General features: G+C 31.3%; 1 protein-coding gene and 1 long non-coding RNA gene across 2 annotated transcripts; both read right to left on the bottom strand.

Moving 5' to 3' along the window:
• Positions 1-3,376: 3,376 nt before the first annotated feature.
• LOC142232084 (uncharacterized) lies at positions 3,377-3,790 on the bottom strand. Its single transcript, XR_012721012.1, has 2 exons — positions 3,624-3,790; positions 3,377-3,560 (listed from the first exon to the last, which is right to left on the bottom strand). It is a non-coding gene; the product is annotated as an uncharacterized LOC142232084 (long non-coding RNA).
• Positions 3,791-5,774: 1,984 nt separating this feature from the next.
• Positions 5,775-18,868, bottom strand: LOC142229168 (putative cytochrome P450 4s3). The gene is made up of 4 exons (XM_075299705.1): positions 18,493-18,868; positions 11,942-12,395; positions 6,128-6,837; positions 5,775-6,058 (listed from the first exon to the last, which is right to left on the bottom strand). Exons 1-4 carry the CDS (start codon positions 18,641-18,643, stop codon positions 5,901-5,903), a joined length of 1,473 nt encoding a protein of 490 aa, XP_075155820.1. The 5' UTR covers positions 18,644-18,868; the 3' UTR covers positions 5,775-5,900.
• Between the last annotated feature and the right edge of the window lie 422 nt (positions 18,869-19,290).

The following is a 19,290-nucleotide window of genomic DNA, read 5'->3' as shown; positions in this document are numbered from 1 at the left end:
TTCTAACTGCTCAGGAAGTTCATTTGAGTCAATTTTTTATAACTCGCTTTTTTCATATTTTTAGTGGGAAATTTAAAACTTTTTTGTTTCAAATAAGTTAAAAGCAGACCAACAATTAATAAAATGATACAAATTATTTAAATTTTGACGAAAAAAATGCTAAATCCATTTTAGAAAACTTGCGAGTTCTTGAAAATACTTGATGTCAAACGTTCCAGCCAAACGTTGGAATGCATTAAAAATCATAAAAAAATTAAAATGTATTTATTTGTCAACACGCACAGAAAACCCATGTTTGGACATGGTTGCTGCATCCATTTAATGCTTATCTAGAGCATGTAATTGCCGCGAAAACCATGTATTTTGTCTTTGTAAAAATAGTTTTCGAGCGGAGAAAAATGTATGGTGGCAATAAGCATTTGAATGGTTCTCAAATACCGCAAACATGTTCTATCATTTAAATGATAGAATTTGAGACCATTAAATGGTCGGGAAAATCATGTACCTGACGATTAAATTTTTTTCTACTTTTTTACAGGGAAAAAAGTATTTTTATAGGTTAGTATAGACATGTCTAGAACCATTACATGGCCATAAAGACCATTTACATTTTTTTCGTGACCATTTAATTTTTTAACTTTTTTGCAGCGAAAAGAATTTTATAAAAACATTGAGCAGGTACACACGATTTTCATTTTGCGCATCAGTCGTGTGGTGATTGTTTCTTGGAATGGACGGAGAATACGGATTTACTGTGTTTTGTGTTAATTTATTTATTCAGAAGTGGCACGTGGTTTTATGTGAACACAAAAAAGGAAAGTGTAATTGAAAAATGTACCTGTTTTTATACCCTTCACCACTACTGTGGTACAGGGTATAATAAGTTTGTGCATTTGTATGTAACGCCAAAAAGGAAAAGTCTGAGACCCATAGTTTAGTATACCGATCGTCTTAGAATTAAATTCTGAGTCGACTTAGCGATGTCCGTCTGTCTGTCTGTCTGTTGATGTATTTTTGTGTGCAAAGTACGCAGTTTTAGTCCGATTGTCCTAAAATTTGGTATAGGGTCCTGTTTCGGCTCAAAGACGATCCCTATTGATTTTGGAAACATGATTGCCACAATCATATTCGAAGAGCAAAATAATATGATAGCAGCTATTTTTGCGGCGACCATGTAACATTTTAACCTGCAACCATGTTGGCTCAGTGAACATGGTTCTAAGAAAAATACAATTGTCCTCATCTAAAATGTTATTATATTGATAAAAAGAATTTTGTTTCCATTAAAAGACAATGGTCACGATCTAAAATGTTATGTTATTCGTCAAAAATGTTTTTCTTCTAGTTAAAAGAACATGGTCACAACCTAAAATGTTTTGATTTTTATGAAAAAACTTTTTTCGTCGTCGAAAAAAGGACGCCACTTGAGAAAAGAAAACACAAAATCAACTTTATTTATTTGTTTTTATTTATTTATAAACTAATTCATTGTTTATTTGTATTTATAATGTCGTGCAAGCAAACTTCACATATTTTTACACACTCTAGTTTGGTTCAATTTCAACAATAAGTAATCATTCCATATTTACTTCGTGACCATCAAATGTACAAACGCAGACATCATGTAACTGCAAATAAAAATAAATTATACCATATATCAAAATGCAGAACAAAAACCAGGTATATTTTTTTCAATTACACTTTCCTTGTTTGTATTCACGTAAAACCACGGGCCATTTCTGAATAAATAAATTAACACAAAACACAATAATTCCGTATTCTCCGTCCATTCCAAGAAACAATCAACACACGACTGACGCGCAAAATGAAAATCGTGTGTACCTGCTCAATGTTTTTATAAAATTCTTGTCGCTGCAAAAAAATTAAATGGTCACGAAAACAATGTACATGGTCTTTATGGCCATGTAATGGTTGTAGACATGTCTATACGTAAACTATAAAAATATTTTTTTCTCTGCAAAAAAGTAAAAAAATTGAATGGTCAGATACATGATTTTCCTGACCATATAATGGTCTCAAATTCTATCATTTAAATAATAGAACATGTTTGCGGCATTTGAGAACCATTTAAATGCTTATTGCCAACATATATTTTTCTCCGCTCGAAAATTATTTTTACAAAGACAAAATACATGGTTTTCGCGACAATTACATACTCTAAATAAGCATTAAATGGATGCGGCAACCATGTCCAAACATGTTTTTTCTGTGCGTGCAATCTGAAAAAATTGTGAATTTTTGAAAATGTTTGAGACAGAGAGAGAGAAAGAGAATTAAAAAAGTTAGGACAATATTTATTTTCCATTTCTTCGCAAATAATTGAATGAGAAACCAATGATGCAGTCTAAAAACCCCTTTTTTAAATGATTACAATAGCCCACAGGATGACGCCTTTTCAATTTATGGAAGTCTAAAAGTTCAGCAACCTACACAATAAAAGTATAGACAGCTGAAATGATTCGAAACAGGAATTAACTATTTGGGCCCTAAATCATGATATGCTGAGGATGAAACATGACATAGAATGTTTGCATACTACAAACAATTTTTTGTTTGAAAGAATTCTGCAAATATAAGTTACATAGGCGATTAACATACATGAAAAACATGAACCGATACACACCATATTAGGCGTACTTATGCGTATACCTCTAGATTTCCAATTTCAGGCAAATCGAATAGAAAATATGCTTCAAGAAGCCCAAGAAGTAAACTCGGGAGATCGGTCTATATGGGGGCTATACCAAAACATGGACCGATACACATTATTTTCGACACACCTATTTGTTGTTCTAAAATACCTCGAGATTTCCAATTTCAGGCAAATCGGTAAAAACCACGGTTTCTAGAAGCTCAAAACTCCAAATCGGGGGATCCGTTTATATGGGAGCTATATCAAAACCTGGACTGCTATACACTGGTAGAAAAAGTTTCGTTAATACGATGAATTTCTACGTTGTATTAACGAAATTCTTCATTAAAAGTCAGCCAACGTAGCATTTCGTTATAACAACGTAATTTTACGTTATATTTACGAAACACTTTGTAGAATACATTTCGTAGTATTAACGAATAATTACGTTGCTATTACGTAGCCTTTTCGTTGTATTAACGAATATTATTCGTTGTATGAATGAAATTTATTCGGTGTATGGGTGCAGCTTATACGTTGTATGAATGAAAATTATTCATTGTATGAATGATAGGCGAACGTTGTATAAATGAACACAAACGTTATATTAATGAAACCGAACCAATTAGCGCATTTGAGTGTAGTAATTGGTAGTGTATTATTTTTTGTTAAGATCGTTGAAATATGGTTTATATACAGTAAGAAATAATATATAATGATAAATTAAGTAATATAATAAACATATATTGTGACTTTCACTTAAGAAAAAAAAGCCTCTTATTTCTAAGATCAAAAAATGATAATCGTATCACCGTGTCCATTTATCCAATTTTTGTGCAACCAAGGTTCATCACCGTAATTGTTCCGCCTTCCTCATCTGAAAGTTCACTTCCCCGGGGCATTTTCACTAAAGATTAAAAATGTACACTATATTTCTTGCGAATATACAAAAAACACCAATTTAACTCACCTCACCCATCTATGTTTATTATTCACAACGAAACTGTAATGAGCGTGTGCACTCTTCAGCGAAAAGAACGTAAATGTTGTTAATGTTTGCCCATCAGACAAGTTTTCTGTTGAACTTTTTACCGTTTGTTTTTCAAGACGCACACATGTGCTTATTGCCATACTAAGATGTGTATGTACAAATTACATACACGCTAGAGAGAGTATGAAGAGACGTTTTAGAGAGAGAGAGAGAGAGAGAGAGAGAGTAAGGAGAGGCAGAAATACTCAAACTCCCATTCGTATTATTAATGAACATATATTTCACTAATATGACGAAATATAACAATTTAAAATTTATTTTTTAACGAGCCATATCATTATATTAACGATCGATTTCGTTTTATAAATGAAATTTTCAATTCCAGTTTCAGAGTATATAAAACGACTGTTTAGTTTAAAAGTTTCCAAAAGTTACTCTCTATGTGCAAATGATTATAATAATTTCATCTTGGAAAATTTTTTTATTCTAATTCTTGAAAAAATTACAAAGTTAATATTCGTAATATTAACGAAACGTGTTTCATTAATATAACGAAAAACCAAAACACAAAATTGTCTTTTAACGATTGATTTCGTTGTATTAACGATCACTTTCGTTCTTATAACGAAAAATTTCGTAATATTAACGAAAAATAATCAACGAAGCCCGTTCGTTAATAATACGAAACATTTTTCTACCAGTGTAGCCCATCTTCGAACTTGGCCAGAAGACGAATCTGTGCCAAATTTCAGGACGATTGAAAATTTTGCCAAATTTTTATTTATACAGAAAATTTTGTCAAAATGTTTTTTCTATAGAATTTTTTTTTTTAATTTTATTCCCATAGAAAATTTTTATTTCTATAACAAATTTTGTCAAAATTTTATTTCTACAGAAAATTTTGTCAAAATTATATTTCTATAGAAAATTTTGTCAAAATTTTATGTCTATAGAAAATTTTGTCAAAATTTTATTTCAATAAAAAATTTTGTCAAAATTTTATTCCTATAGAAAACTTTTAATTCTATAAAAAAATTTTGTCAAAATTGTATTTTTATGGAAAGATTTGTCAAAATTTTATTTCTATAGAAAGATTTGTCAAAATTGTATTTCTATATATTTCTATAGAAAATTTTTTCTCTATAGAAAATTTTGTCAAAACTGTATTTCTATAGAAAATTTTGTCTAAATTTTATGTCTATAGAAAATTTTGTCAAAATTTTATTTCTATAGAAAATTTTGTCAAAATTTTATTTCAACAAAAATTTTTGTCAAAATTTTATTCCTATAGAAAATTTTTATTTCTATAAAAATTTTTGTCAAAATTGTATTTTTATAGAAAAATTTGTCAAAATTCTATTCCTTAGAAAATTTTGTCAAAATTTGATTTCTATAGAAAATGTTATTCAAATGTTATTTCTATAGATTTTTTTTTCTCAAAATTTTATTTTTATAAAAAAATTTTTTATTTCTATAGAAAAATTTTTCTCAAGATTTGATTTCTGTAAAAAATTTTGTCAAAATTTGTTTTCTTGGGAAATTTTGTCCAATTTTATTTCTATAAAAAATTTTGTCAACATTTTATTTTTATAGAAAGATTTGTCAAAATTTTATTTTTATAGAAAAGTTTGTCAAAATTTTATTTCTATAGAAAGATTTGTCAAGATTTTATTTCTATAGAAAATTTTGTCAATTTTTTTTTCTATAGAAAATTTTGTCAAAACTTTATTTCTATGTTATAGATTTTATTTTTTTAAAAAATTTTGTCAAAATCTTATTTTTTTGAAATTTTTTTCTCATGATTTTATTTCTGTAGAAAATTTTGTCATAATTTGTTTTGTTAGGAAATTTTGTCAAAATTTGATTTCTATAGAAAATTTGGGAATATTTTTCCAAATCTACCAAAAACACCGAGAATTTTGTCAATCTACCAAAGAGTAAAAAATATACCATTTTTGGTAGAATTCTACCAAATGTTGCAACCTTGCTCAGGAGGTGATTGTGAGTCGAGTTCTACGACTTGTCCAAAAGAACTTCGACGGAAGTGGACAAATGGATAGAGAATCTCTGATTGCGCTTAAAAGTAAATGTTTGTGGAACAACCTTCCCTTTTTAGCTAGGATGTAATGATTAAACTTATCATGATTTTATTAATGTATTAGATCATCTGCAAATATTGAGTACGATTATATTATATACAAACTTATTTTTTTATAAATTACATCGTTATGTATTTCAATGGTATGGTAGAATTATTTAGTGACGTGGCTTCATTCGAATTTTAATGCCATTGCCACTTTTCATTACCAATTCGGGCAAAGGATTTGGAACGAAGTCTTTAGCTGGTAAAAATTCGAAATTACGCAAAAGTGATGACAATGAGCATTTCAATTCAAGCATGGCGAATTTTTGACCTGTAATCATAAACGAAAAATGGATATTAGTAGGAGAAAATTCAATCACAAACTTCTCATTTCACAAACCTATACAATTTCTGGGACCAGCACTAAATGCCACAAAACTAAAGGGATGCTGATCCTTGTCATTCTTCAAAAAACGTGAAGGCATAAATTTCTCTGGTTCAGGGTAGTAGTTCTCATCGCGATGTACAACATAGGAGAGAATACTAACGCTTGCCCCTTTGGGTACTTTCAATTTACCCACATCGGTATCCTCTTTCATTTGTCGTGAATAGAATGGTACTGAAGGATATAAACGTAGCGTCTCCTTTATCACTGCCTCCAAATATGGCATAGATTCTTTTTCACGACCCTCTAAAGCCATAGCCTCTTTATAGGCTTGATCTTGGACTTCAGCATGTTGAGAGAGAAGGTAAATAGCAAATCCTATAGCAGAGCTAGTTGTATCGTGTCCCTCAAACATAAATGTATCGACTTCTTCACGAATATCCCGATCACTTAGGGGAACACCTTCCATTTGTGATATTAGTAACATATCCAGAAATGCGAAACGTTTCTTTGTTCCAATATCATCGATGGATTTTTCCGCATCTTGAAGATTTGTAATGTTTGATTCTTCGAGCATCTTACGTCTTAATTTCATAACACGATTTGTTTCCCCATGAAGAATTTGCAAAGCGGCAACCATTTCTTGGCCCGGTTTGGTATACTTGAAGAAGATATTATTTCGCTGCCAGAAGGAGAACGAACGTTTGTGGATAATTCGGCAAATTCTGAAAGGAAAGTGAGATATAAACACAAAGTGTCTCTAGGCTGTGCTAATCTATAACCAAAATCTTGGTTATGTTATAGCGGTAATCCGTTACTTCAGTCTCACTTGGCCTATTCAGACCATTTCCTACGGGAAATTGATGCAAATTGCCACTGGCGGAAGTGTGACAAAACTGGTACCGGTGGTCCAGTTTGTCGCAATTTTTAAATAGTCATAATTTATTGATTTCCTTCCACTTCCGCTTAATATTAAAATCTTATTAGATCTACACATTTATTGAAATAGAATTACCAGAATAACCAATTGTTCAACATATTTCAAAACATTTTCATTTCTGGTGCGATTCGGATGCCCAAAATGAGACAGATTCTTAAGAGTTTTACCGATACCGGTTCATGAGGACTTGTCTATTCTATCAGGAATTGTCACTTTTGAATGAATCCAAGACGTGTCCTCAAATGAAGATTTACCCCCTCAATGACAAGCCCATGTTAAAGTGAGTGGTCCCTTCCATGTGTTTTGGTCAGAACTGGAACAGGTCCATACACACCAGAGACTAGCCCTGTACCGGTCCCGTAAGGTCGTGATACCATTGGTTGTGAATTCCTTTCAGATCAATGAGTTCTTCCCGATTCTATGTTTAGCTCAGTCAAGGGAATTCTACAGCCGAGTCCGAATACCTTTCGTCCATTTATTGTGTTGGAGGAGATAGATGACAACCCCAGTTAGAGTACAAGCCTAGACCATTGGGTTATTCCATCTGCCAAAACTAATTCCACCGCCGTTCACTTTCGGTTGGATAGTAAAGTTAGGGCAGTGACAAAGGAAGTGTTGCAAGTTTTCATTATTTTTAAAACAAGACCTACATGCATCATCCTTCGATGCTTCTATTCGGCGCAGATGTTATCTCAATTCTAGCTGCCGGGTTTTTATTCCCCCGGTCCTCCTATGTGTCCTAGCTCCTATCGCCACTTGCACTTACATTTCCTCGTATTCCGTCATGTCCCGACATCCATATGATGCGGATCCCTCCGTATTCTGAATAGTCGCGGACTATGTTTTTGCATTCCAATCCCTTTCGCGATCGAACCGTAATGCCTGCTATTGCCCTCAGGCAATTTGTGAAATTGTTCACGTTTTGTGGCGTCGTGTTATTTTTGAGCCACTTAACCCATTCCGTTATAGCAAGCTCTCCTCCCTGCATCCTGTGCTGTGATCCATTAATTGTAATAGGATCTCGAGGTCTGGGTCCCCCACATATAGGTCCAGTATCGTCCTCTCACCCATCTTCCATCAGAGAATCCTACGATTGTCGCTTTAGGGAATTGGCGCCCCCTACCATGAGAAGAGAGGAAGACAGTTGCGATACATCATCACTGAAGGAGACAGTAGATTCATATTCGCTCGTCGTTTCCCAAGTAAGGCCTAGTGGATGCAGCGGAAATAACAGACGATGAGTTTCGCAGTACAAATACTATTAAATTTATCATCGGGGAAACGATTTTAACGATTAGTAAAATAATAGAGGAATATGTGACCAAAACACCAGGTGTATGCTCAGGTACAAGTAAATTGTTGACGACCCTAAGAGCCCTCTTGAATCTTAGAAGAAGGACAAGATGGATCTCAGTAACTTTTGGTAACGCGATGGTGACTGATTTTCAATCGGATAGTGATAGGGCAACAAGGAGAGAAATTCGAAGAATTCATGGTCTCTGACGCGCTAGAGTGGCGTGGCTTAAAACCTACTACGAACTTTAGCACTTTATTAGGTAAAGATCGGAAAGAAATATCCACTTTTTGGAATGACTTCATGGATTATAGATTTATAGAGTTAAGGTCCCCCTATAAATTTCATACTATAGAGAGAAAATTTGGAGACATTATCGATGCAGGAGGCGCTAGCTTCATATTCGATCTTGTACTCGAATGTATAAAGTGAAGAATAATTTCCCAGTAGAAGCAGAGAGATTTGTCATACAAATATTGCTGATTCCAGAAACGGGGAAATAAAGCTGCCGATTCAAGTAAGTAGTAGATGGCAGTAAGAGCCCCCTCGTATTTCGGAGAGTGGCAGAGCGACAAGGAGAGCAATGCGTCGAACTCGTGGTCTCCGTTAAATTTTACCTTAGCAGCATTTATCCATGTCATTAACAGTTGAGCCTCTCGGAAGAAGGAACTTAAGGGTTTTTAATCTGATAGTGATATAGCTACAAAGAGAGAAATCATGGTCTGCGACATGCTGGAATGAGTTACTGCCTACTACTAACTTTGGTATTTTTTGCTACGTAAAGATCCGAGGGAGTTGCTTCAGAGAATTACCGTCCCCTTTCAAGATTATAGGTTAGCGAGAAAATTGCCACATATATTATCACAGCAGCAGCTGCCAACTTATCCCAAGTGAGACCTTCCATCAGAAGCAGCGAACCTGAAGTGTTCCGTCGTACAAATGTTCCTGATTCTAGCATTGGGAAACGAATCTAATGATTAGTAAGATAGTCAATCGGAACATATGGCAAGCCCCCTTGCATCCCCGAAGAAATAATAGCCATAACATACGCGTCTCTGGGACTTTCTTAGATGTGGCAAAAACTGAGTGGTCAATATTTACACTGCATGCCGTCTTGGTCCATCCACTTCATCCAAACGGCCAACCTTCCAATCAGCTGTTGGAAGATCTGAATTGCATTGTTTCAACCTATTTAAATTAGATTCAGGGTCAGGAGGGTTTGCAGGTATCCACGCATGTGTTCTAGGTCTAGCCGGTATGTCTTTCTTCTCGACTAACTCTAGAGCAGTTCCTTCCCAAACTCCACCAATTAGTATCAACGCAGCTTTGAAACATTCAATAGACCTTTGGTCCTCAACTAGCTTTAATCGTCCTTGATACCAACCAGCCTCTTGGTGTCGAGGATCTGGGCCGGGAAATTTTTCCAGCACATGTGAGTAGACGCCAGACAAAGCATTCTCAATTTCACCCACTTGTGCTTTGGAACAATACCGTCAACTGCTTCCCTATTAACAATCGCCATCACAAGACTGTTTTTTGCCACTGAAACAAACGATTTTTGATCCCTTTTGGAAGATGGCAGTTCATCCGGCGATCTTTTCCAGCTTTAAGAATTCCTTGCGCCCATTTTAAGGAATTGCTTTGCTTGGTCGACAACGTGCTTGGGTCGACTGATCCTAATTTCTTTAGGATAAACAAGGCATTTATGCGTTCTTTAAATCTCTTTCTGATGTGGTTACCTTAGGGAAGGTTCGACTTGTCAAATTATCGCAACCTGTCGACTCGTCTACAGGTCGACTAATTGGGCCTAACTCTTGGTCATTTCCCAAATTTATAACTTCAGTCGATACCCGTCCACTGGGCCCTGAATTTAGCAACCCAGTGGATGACTTAGGGAAGGTTCGACTTGTCAAATTATTGCAACCTGTCGACCCGTCTACAGGTCGACTAATTGGGCCTAACTCTTGGTCATTGCCCAAATTTATAACTTCAGTCGATACCGGTCCACTGCACGCAGAGAAGGAATATGATCACCTCAAACATGTTTCAAGAGCAAAATGTTATTTTTGGGTGGTGACCATGTAACATGGTTTTCGCAACCATGTTTGAGGTGATCATATTCCTTCTCTGGGTGTGGGCCCTGAAGTTAGCAACCCAGTGGATGACTTTGAATTTCGCTGCATTTACCACCACACTTGAAATTCGTAATAAGTACTTATTACGATGAGATAATCCGCTATTAAAAAAACACGTCCGTTCAGTTCGACGGTCGAATGATGAATTCAAGCTATCAATAACTAATACGAATTTCTCAAACTACACGACATTCCATTACAGCATGTATCAATATAAAGGGTGATTTGTTAAGAGCTTGATAACTTTTTTAAAAAAAAAAACGCATAAAATTTGCAAAATCTCATCGGTTCTTTATTTGAAACGTTAGATTGGTCCATGACATTTACTTTTTGAAGATAATTTCATTTAAATGTTGACCGCGGCTGCGTCTTAGGTGGTCCATTCGGAAAGTCCAATTTTGGGCAACTTTTTCGAGCATTTCGGCCGGAATAACCCGAATTTCTTCGGAAATGTTGTCTTCCAAAGCTGGAATAGTTGCTGGCTTATTTCTGTAGACTTTAGACTTGACGTAGCCCCACAAAAATAGTCTAAAGGCGTCAAATCGCATGATCTTGGTGGCCAACTTACCGGTCCATTTCTTGAGATGAATTGTTCTCCGAAGTTTTCCCTCAAAATGGCCATAGAATCGCGAGCTGTGTGGCATGTAGCGCCATCTTGTTGAAACCACATGTCAACCAAGTTCAGTTCTTCCATTTTTGGCAACAAAAAGTTTGTTAGCATCGAACGATAGCGATCGCCATTCACCGTAACGTTGCGTCCAACAGCATCTTTGAAAAAATACGGTCCAATGATTCCACCAGCGTACAAACCACACCAAACAGTGCATTTTTCGGGATGCATGGGCAGTTCTTGAACGGCTTCTGGTTGCTCTTCACTCCAAATGCGGCAATTTTGCTTATTTACGTAGCCATTCAACCAGAAATGAGCCTCATCGCTGAACAAAATTTGTCGATAAAAAAGCGGATTTTCTGCCACTGATTTTGGTAATAAAATTCAATGATTTGCAAGCGTTGCTCGTTAGTAAGTCTATTCATGATGAAATGTCAAAGCATACTGAGCATCTTTCTCTTTGACACCATGTCTGAAATCCCACGTGATCTGTCAAATACTAATGCATGAAAATCCTAACCTCAAAAGAATCACCCTTTAGGTCTTAACTATCCATGCTCTTGACGGTCAGCAATATCATCATCTTCGAGGACATAGAAAACTAAGCACTAATATCGGGCCAGTATTTAACCTCTACCTATCATCTATTTCCACTTCTTTAATGTCGTTGAGACTGTATCTTATTAGGATGACTGTACAATCACGGCACGTATTGATCACATCTGCGGTCGGTTAAAAATAATATCTCCCTGATCTTTGTAGTCAGTTTCATGGTAAGAATTTAGATTTAGGTAAAAATAACAAAATTTTCTAGTCTTACTATAGAGGAATGCAAAAACACTCTACTTACGCCTGGACAGCTTTAACATATTCCGATTCACTTTGCATTTGAGCATTTTTCTTAATACCCATGGCCGTTTCACAGATAACATCCAAAGCGAACAAAGTAATATAAGGATAAATATCAAATTCCTTTTCATCGGCTTTTTCCTGTAGACGACGAGCCAATATCTTGCAATTCTCCTCCATGGGTTCTTTAAATTCACTCAAAATACGAAAGTGAAATGCTGGTGTTAGCAGTTTTCTTCTGGAGTGCCATGATTCCCCTCCATTTGTAAGCAATCCTTGGCCCAACCAAGGTAATAAAATTTTATAATTTGTTGATTTATGCAAGAGGCTATTGTTGCTCAGCAATTGTTTAACGTCTTCGGGATCAGTGAAAAACACCATTAAATCTTTGCCAAACCAAATGCGAAAGGTTGACCCGTGTTTCACACGTAACTCCTTTACCCATGAAAGAATTTCTGAAAATATGAATACAAAAAGAATTTTGGAACTGTATATGAAAATTAATAAATATATATTGTGGCATAAAAGGAAATAGAATTCTAAAAGGAAAGTAAATGTTAGTTAATTTTAGAAAAATATGTCACAAAAATAAAAATTAAGAAAATTTGTTAGCGCCATACAAATCTCAAAATGGATACATTTTTGCTAAATTTTACAATTTTGAGAAAGTATTGACCTACTTTGTGCATGCGATGTGATAGGAGCTATAATAAGGTTGCCATTGCGTTTGTAACACATCGAAACATTCTTAATCAGGGAGATATTCTAAAATATTTTTATATGCCAAACTATAATGTTCCTAAATTTGCATAAAATGTTTGGAACAAATATGTTAGAATATAGTATGGTAGGGACATCAATTTTTTATAAAACTAATAAGTGTAGATGTGAATATATATAAATTTAGAAATATTGTTGCCACCAGGGCTGCCAATTTTGCCGATTTATCGGCATTTTGACGATTTTTTACTCAATACAGCAAATGCCGATTTTCAGATTTTTTTTCCAAAAATTACGATATTAACTCCGTTCAAAAATTTGAAATAGAAGCTGTTGGTTTACATGTTTAGAGCCAGGAAAAGAGAGTTTTTGCTAGAAATTTCAGACATGTAAGAGCTATACCTTATTTTACAGTATTAGTATCACGGTTACCACTCGTGTCAACAACAATCCACCAAAATTGTAGGAATATCTATCAAGTTAAAAAAAATTATTTTGAAGTTGTTGATCACATTTTTCTGGTTAGTATATGAAAAAAATGTTTTTTTTTAATTTTAAAGAAATGTTTTATATAAAGTTTATATTTTGTGTTAACATTTTACTTCTACAGAAAAAGTTGTCAAAATGTTATTTCTATATAAAATTTTGTCAAAATTTTATTTCTATATAAAATTTTGCCGACATTTTATTTCTATATAGAATTTTGTCAAAGTGTTATTTTTATAGAAAATTTTCTAAAAATGTAGAAAAATTCTGTAGAAAATTTTGTTAAAGAAAAATTTGTCAAAGTATATCTATCGAAAATTTTGTCAAAATATTTGTATCGAAAATTTTGTCAAAACTTTATTTCTATAGAAAACTTTGTCAAAATATAATTTCTATAGAAAATTTTGTCAAATTATTTCTATCGAAAATTTTGTCAGAATATTTCGATCGAAACGTTTGTCAAAACTTTATTTCTATAGAAAATTTTGTCAAAATTTTATTTCTATAGAAAATTTTGTCAAAATATTATTTCTATAGAAAAATTTTTCAAAAGTTTTATTTCTATAGAAAATTTTGTCAAAATTCTATTTCTATGGAAAATTTTGTCAAAATTTTATTTCTACAGAAAATTTTGTCAAAAGTTTATCTCTAAAGAAAATTTTGTCAAAATTTTATTTCTATAGCAAATTTTTTGTCAAAATTTTATTTCTATGGAACATTTTGTCCAAATTTTATTTCTATAGAAAATTTGTCAAAATTTTATTTCTATAGAAAATTTTGTCAACGTATTTCTATCGAAAATTTTGTCAAAATATTTCTATTCTATTACTTTTATCAAAACTTTATTTCTATCGAAAATTTTGTCAATATTTTATTTCTATAGAAAATTTTGTCAAAATTTAACTTCTATAGAAAATTTTGTCAAAATATTATTTCTATAGAATAATTTTTCAAAATTTTTATTTCTATGGAAAATTTTGTCAAAATTCTATTTCTATGGAAAATTTTATCACAATGTTAGATCTATAGAAAAATTTGTCGAAATTTAATTTCTATAGAAAATTTTGTCAAAATTTTATTTCTATAGAAATTTTTTGTAAACATTTTATTTTTGTAGAAAATTTTATCAAAATTTTATTTCTATGGAAAATTTTCTAAAAATTGTATTTCTATATTTTATTTCTATAGAAAATTTTGTTAACATCCCAGCAAAAAAAAGTGTCGCCAAAAAAGTAATGAAAATGTTCTTTTTGGATCCGGAAGTGGTGCAAAATTGACGCAGAAGCGATGAATTTAACATGGGCTTGTCATAGGACGGAAGTTCTCCATTTCAACAGCCGATGCACTGAATTTGCATCACTTCTTTAGGTGTGATCCGAATTCAATGTTTCGGATGTAAATTAAAAAATTTTGTGATATTTTGTCAAATAAATATTTTTTATAATTTGTTATAATTTTTAATGGATTCTAACGCTTGTCGGAAACGTTAGACCTCAAATATTTTCAAAAATTCACAATTTTTTCAGATTGGATTTAGCATTTTTTCGACAAAATTTAAATGATTTGTACCATTTTATGAATTCTTACTCTGTTTTTAACCTCTTTGGAACAAAAACAGTTAAAATTACCCATTAAAAGTATGAAAAAACCAAGTTATAAAAAATTGAAGTAAAAGAACTTCCTGGGTAGTTAAAATAAAGAACATCATTGGGAGTGCATCTTCTGGAAGTGCTTTTAAAGTTGTGCCTTTGGAATAACTTCCAAATTTTTTTGCTGGGATTATATTTCTATGGAAGATTTTGTCGAACTTTTATTTCTCTAGATTTTTTTTTTTTCAAAATTTTATTTCTATGGAAAATATTGTCAAAATTTTATTTCTATGGAAAATTTTGTCAAAATTTTATTTCTATGGAAAATTTTGTAAATTTTTTTTTCTATAGAATTTTCTTGTAAAAATTTTATTTTTGTAGAAAATTTTATCAAAATTTTATTTCTATGGAAAATTTTCTAAAAATTTTATTTCTATAGAAAATTTTGTAGAAATTTTATTTCTTTAGAAAATTTTGTCAAAATATTATATCTGTAAAAAATTTTTGCACATTTTCGTGCAAAAATTTATTTCTATAGAAATTTTTGTCCGAATTTTATTTCTATAGAAATAAAATTTTCTATTTTTAGAAAATTTTCTAAAAATTTTATTTCTATAAAAAATTTTGTCAAAATTTTATTTCTATAGAAAATGTTGTCAAAATTGTATTTCTATAGAAAATTTTGTCAAAATTTTATTTCTATACAAAGTTTTGTCAAAATTTTATTTCTATAGAAAATATTGTCAAAATTTTATTTTTTAGAAAATTTTTTCAAAATTTTCTTTCTATAGAAATTTTTTGTAAAAATTTTATTTCCGTAGAAAATTTTGTCATAATTTTATATCTGTAGAACATTTTTGCACATTTTCGTGGAAAATACTTGCAAAAATGTATTTCTATAGAAATTTTTTGACAAAATATTATTTCTATAGAAAATATTGTCAAAATTTTATTTCTACAGAAAATTTTTTTCAAAATTTTATTTCTGTAGAAAGTTTTGTCAAAATTTTATTTCTATGGAAAATTTTGTCCAAATTTTATTTCTATAGATAATTTTGTCAAAATTATATTTCTATAGAAAATTTTATCAAAATTTTATTTCTATAGAAAATTTTATTTCTATAGAAAATTTTCTTTCTATAGAAAATTTTGTCAACGTATTTCTATCGGAAATTTTGTCAAAATATTTCTATCGAAACTTTTGTCAAAACTTTATTTCTATCGAAAATTTTTTCAAAATTTTATTTCTATAGAAAATTTTGTCAAAATTTAATTTCTATAGAAAATTTTGTCAAAATATTATTTCTATAGAAAAATTTGTGGAAATTTTATTGCTATAGAAAAATTTGGAAATTTTTTGGAAATTTTATTGCTATAAAAAGTTTTGTCAAAATGTTATTTCTATGAAAATGTTGTCAAAATGCTATTTATATGGAAAATTTTGTCACAATTTTATTTCTATAGAAATTTTTGTTAAAATTTTATTTCTATAGAAAATTTTGTCAAAATTTTATTTCTATAGGAAATTTTGCCAAAATTTATTTATATAGAAAATTTTGTCAAAATTTTATCTCTGTAGAAATTTTTGTCAAAATTTTATTTCTATAGAAATTTTTGTTAAAATTTTATTTCTATAGAAATTTTTGTCAAAATTTTATTTCTATAGGAAATTTTGCCAAAATTTTATTTCTATAGAAATGTTTGTCAAAATTTTATTTCTATACAAGTTGTTGTCAAAATATTATTTCTATAGAAAATTTTGTCCAAATTTTATTTCTATAGGAAATTTTGTCAAAATTTTACTTCTATAGAAAATTTTATTTTTATCGAAAATGTTGAAAAAATAATAAATATTAAAGATCTAAAGATCTATATGACGATTTCTTCGGAAAAAAACGAAGATTGTTCTTGAAATTATATTGGCAGCCCTGGTTGAAAAATCATAGTCAGAGTGTGTAAAGAGAAAAAGATAGAGATAGAAATGCAACCCAGAGTTATGAAAGATACCAAGTGCATTCAATTATATATATATATATATATATATATATATATATATATATATATATATATATATATATATATATATATATATATATATATATATATATATATATATATATATATATATATATATATATATATATATATATATATATATATATATATATATATATATATATCCTTATTTATACTTCACGTCAGCTTATTTTTCGGTGGGGAATATTCTTTGGCAATATTGCTCAGGGCCGGCCCCTGAGTCGATCTAGCCGTCCGTCTGTCTGACAACACATTTTTATAATCAAAGTCCAGGTCCCAGTTTTAGTCAAATCAACTTCAAATTTGGCACACGTTTTTGTTTAGGTTAGAATAGAAACCTATTGATTTTGGAAGAAATCGGTTCAGATTTAGATATAGCTCCCATAAATATCTTTCGCCCGATATGCACTTATATGGCCCCAGAAACCATTGTTTTACCTTGATTTTCTTTAAATTTTGCACAAGGAGTGCAATTGATAGTGTCGCAAAGTGTGCCAAATTTGGTTGAAACCGGTTCAGATTTAGATATAGCTGCAATATATATATCTCTTGACTCGGGCCATACACTGAAAAAAATATTGTCGTGAGGTCAAAGATTTCATGTCCTTAAAATACGAATGCAAATTTTGCTTAGCATAGAAAACGAATTTCTCTAATATAAAATTTTTTCCTTGCCCAAAAGTCGATAAACTTTTCAATGAAGTCGTATTGTCCTTAGAATTAAGTGATTTCACTTAAAAATTGGTATCATAACATGAAAGAAAAAATGTTTGGGCGAAGTTCAACTTGACTTTAATAATTCAGAAAAATTCTTTAGATTTAATGAAATTGTCTTTAAATTTGTTGTTTTTTTGCATCTTGACTACAAAGCAAAAAATTGTTCAAATATAGGACATGTTTTTCAACTGTTTATTTTAAAGACATTTTTTACTTGAAACATAGCATAATTTCTACTGGAAGTCGAGTCTTAATTTGGAAAATAAAGTTGTCGTTAACCCGTTTTTAAAGGACTGTGATAGCATATGAAGAGAAAAACCTGAAAAAGCGAAAAATTAAAATTTGCTTCTTAGAAGCAAGTACACAAATCCCAAATTTAAAAGAGAATTGTGTCTTAAAAGTATCCTTACTTTTATTCTACGCTTCTTTGGCTCGGAATCAATACCAAAATTTTTAAAGTAAAGACAAAATCTTTGGAACCGGGCATGCTTTTTTTTCAGTGTATGCACTCATATGGTCCCAGAAGCCAGAATCAGCGTGGAATGTCTCATATTTATACATATGTTAATCTTAACGATGTTTTTTATTGTTTTTATTTTATCGCATTTGGCGGTCAAATGAAAAGGCTACGAATATAATGTAACTATGGAGATTACTCTCAAACTCAAAGTCCAACATGTAAAATAAAATCATGAGTCGGTACATTAGGAAACAAGTTGAAAAAACTTCATGCAAAATCTATGCAATATTAAATGTTATTCTTTTTTAATGCATTTGCTTTCTTTGTGTATATGTATATGATCATATCAGTTATGTTGATAAGAGTTGGTCTTTCAATTCTCAAGACCATATGTAATTTGTTTGTAGTTATAGAAAATATCATTGTACAACTAGGTCACCTGTCTCAATAGAAAACAGTAAGAAAGATAATTTAAAAGAATGAACGAGAGAGAGGTGAAGGAGAAATTCCAAATTCGATATAACACTTCATATTTATACTTACGGCCTTTTTTGACATTCTCTATAAGTTCAGAAATTGTTGGTCCCGGTAGAGTGTCAGCCCAACGTTTTAATTTAATGAATTCAAAAATTTGTGGTAAAAAACGCATAAACAATGCCCATAAGGCAAATGCAATCAAAGCCAATGTATTCATTATAATTATTTATTATTTTTGTCTAGGCTTCACTTTTATTTCAATTTAGAACAAAGTCAAAATGCATTGATATTCTCGTCGGGTATAAACAGCAACCGGTTCTAGTATTCTTTATAGCGTTTATCAATGAAAAAATACGACTACGACACGCGACCAACACATCGTATTCGTTGCCGCAAATGTCAACAAACGACTTGTTCCACTATCTGATAGAAAGCAACTAAACTAAATAAAGCCCAACAAGTACTTCATATATACACTCGTATTGAATGCGTATACTATGCAAAACAAAAAAAAAACATTTGTTGATAAATCTTTCTCCTCAAACGATAAAGGCCTAATCGTCTCAGGCAATTAAAGCAAAGAGATAAATGTCACTTTATTTCGACGAGTTGTGCGTGAGAGAAGCTACACAAACTCTGATTGTTGTAGATTGTCTTGTTCTGCTAAACTTGTCATTAGCTCTTACTTATTGGGGTGGTTCGCATACAGAAACAACAGTAAGCGAATTAATTTATTATGAATTTGATCGAAAGTTTGAAATTTCAACGATAGTAAGTTTGTACAAAATTCACTACACTCAAAACAAAAATTTTCTTGGATCCAAAGATTTTGACCTTCCTTTGAGGATTTTGGTATTGACTCCG

Source organism: Haematobia irritans, chromosome 3 (assembly GCF_050003625.1).
Source record: "Haematobia irritans isolate KBUSLIRL chromosome 3, ASM5000362v1, whole genome shotgun sequence".
In the NCBI taxonomy this organism is placed as follows: Eukaryota; Metazoa; Arthropoda; class Insecta; order Diptera; family Muscidae; genus Haematobia; species Haematobia irritans.
This window is presented reverse-complemented; position numbering and strand designations above follow the sequence as displayed.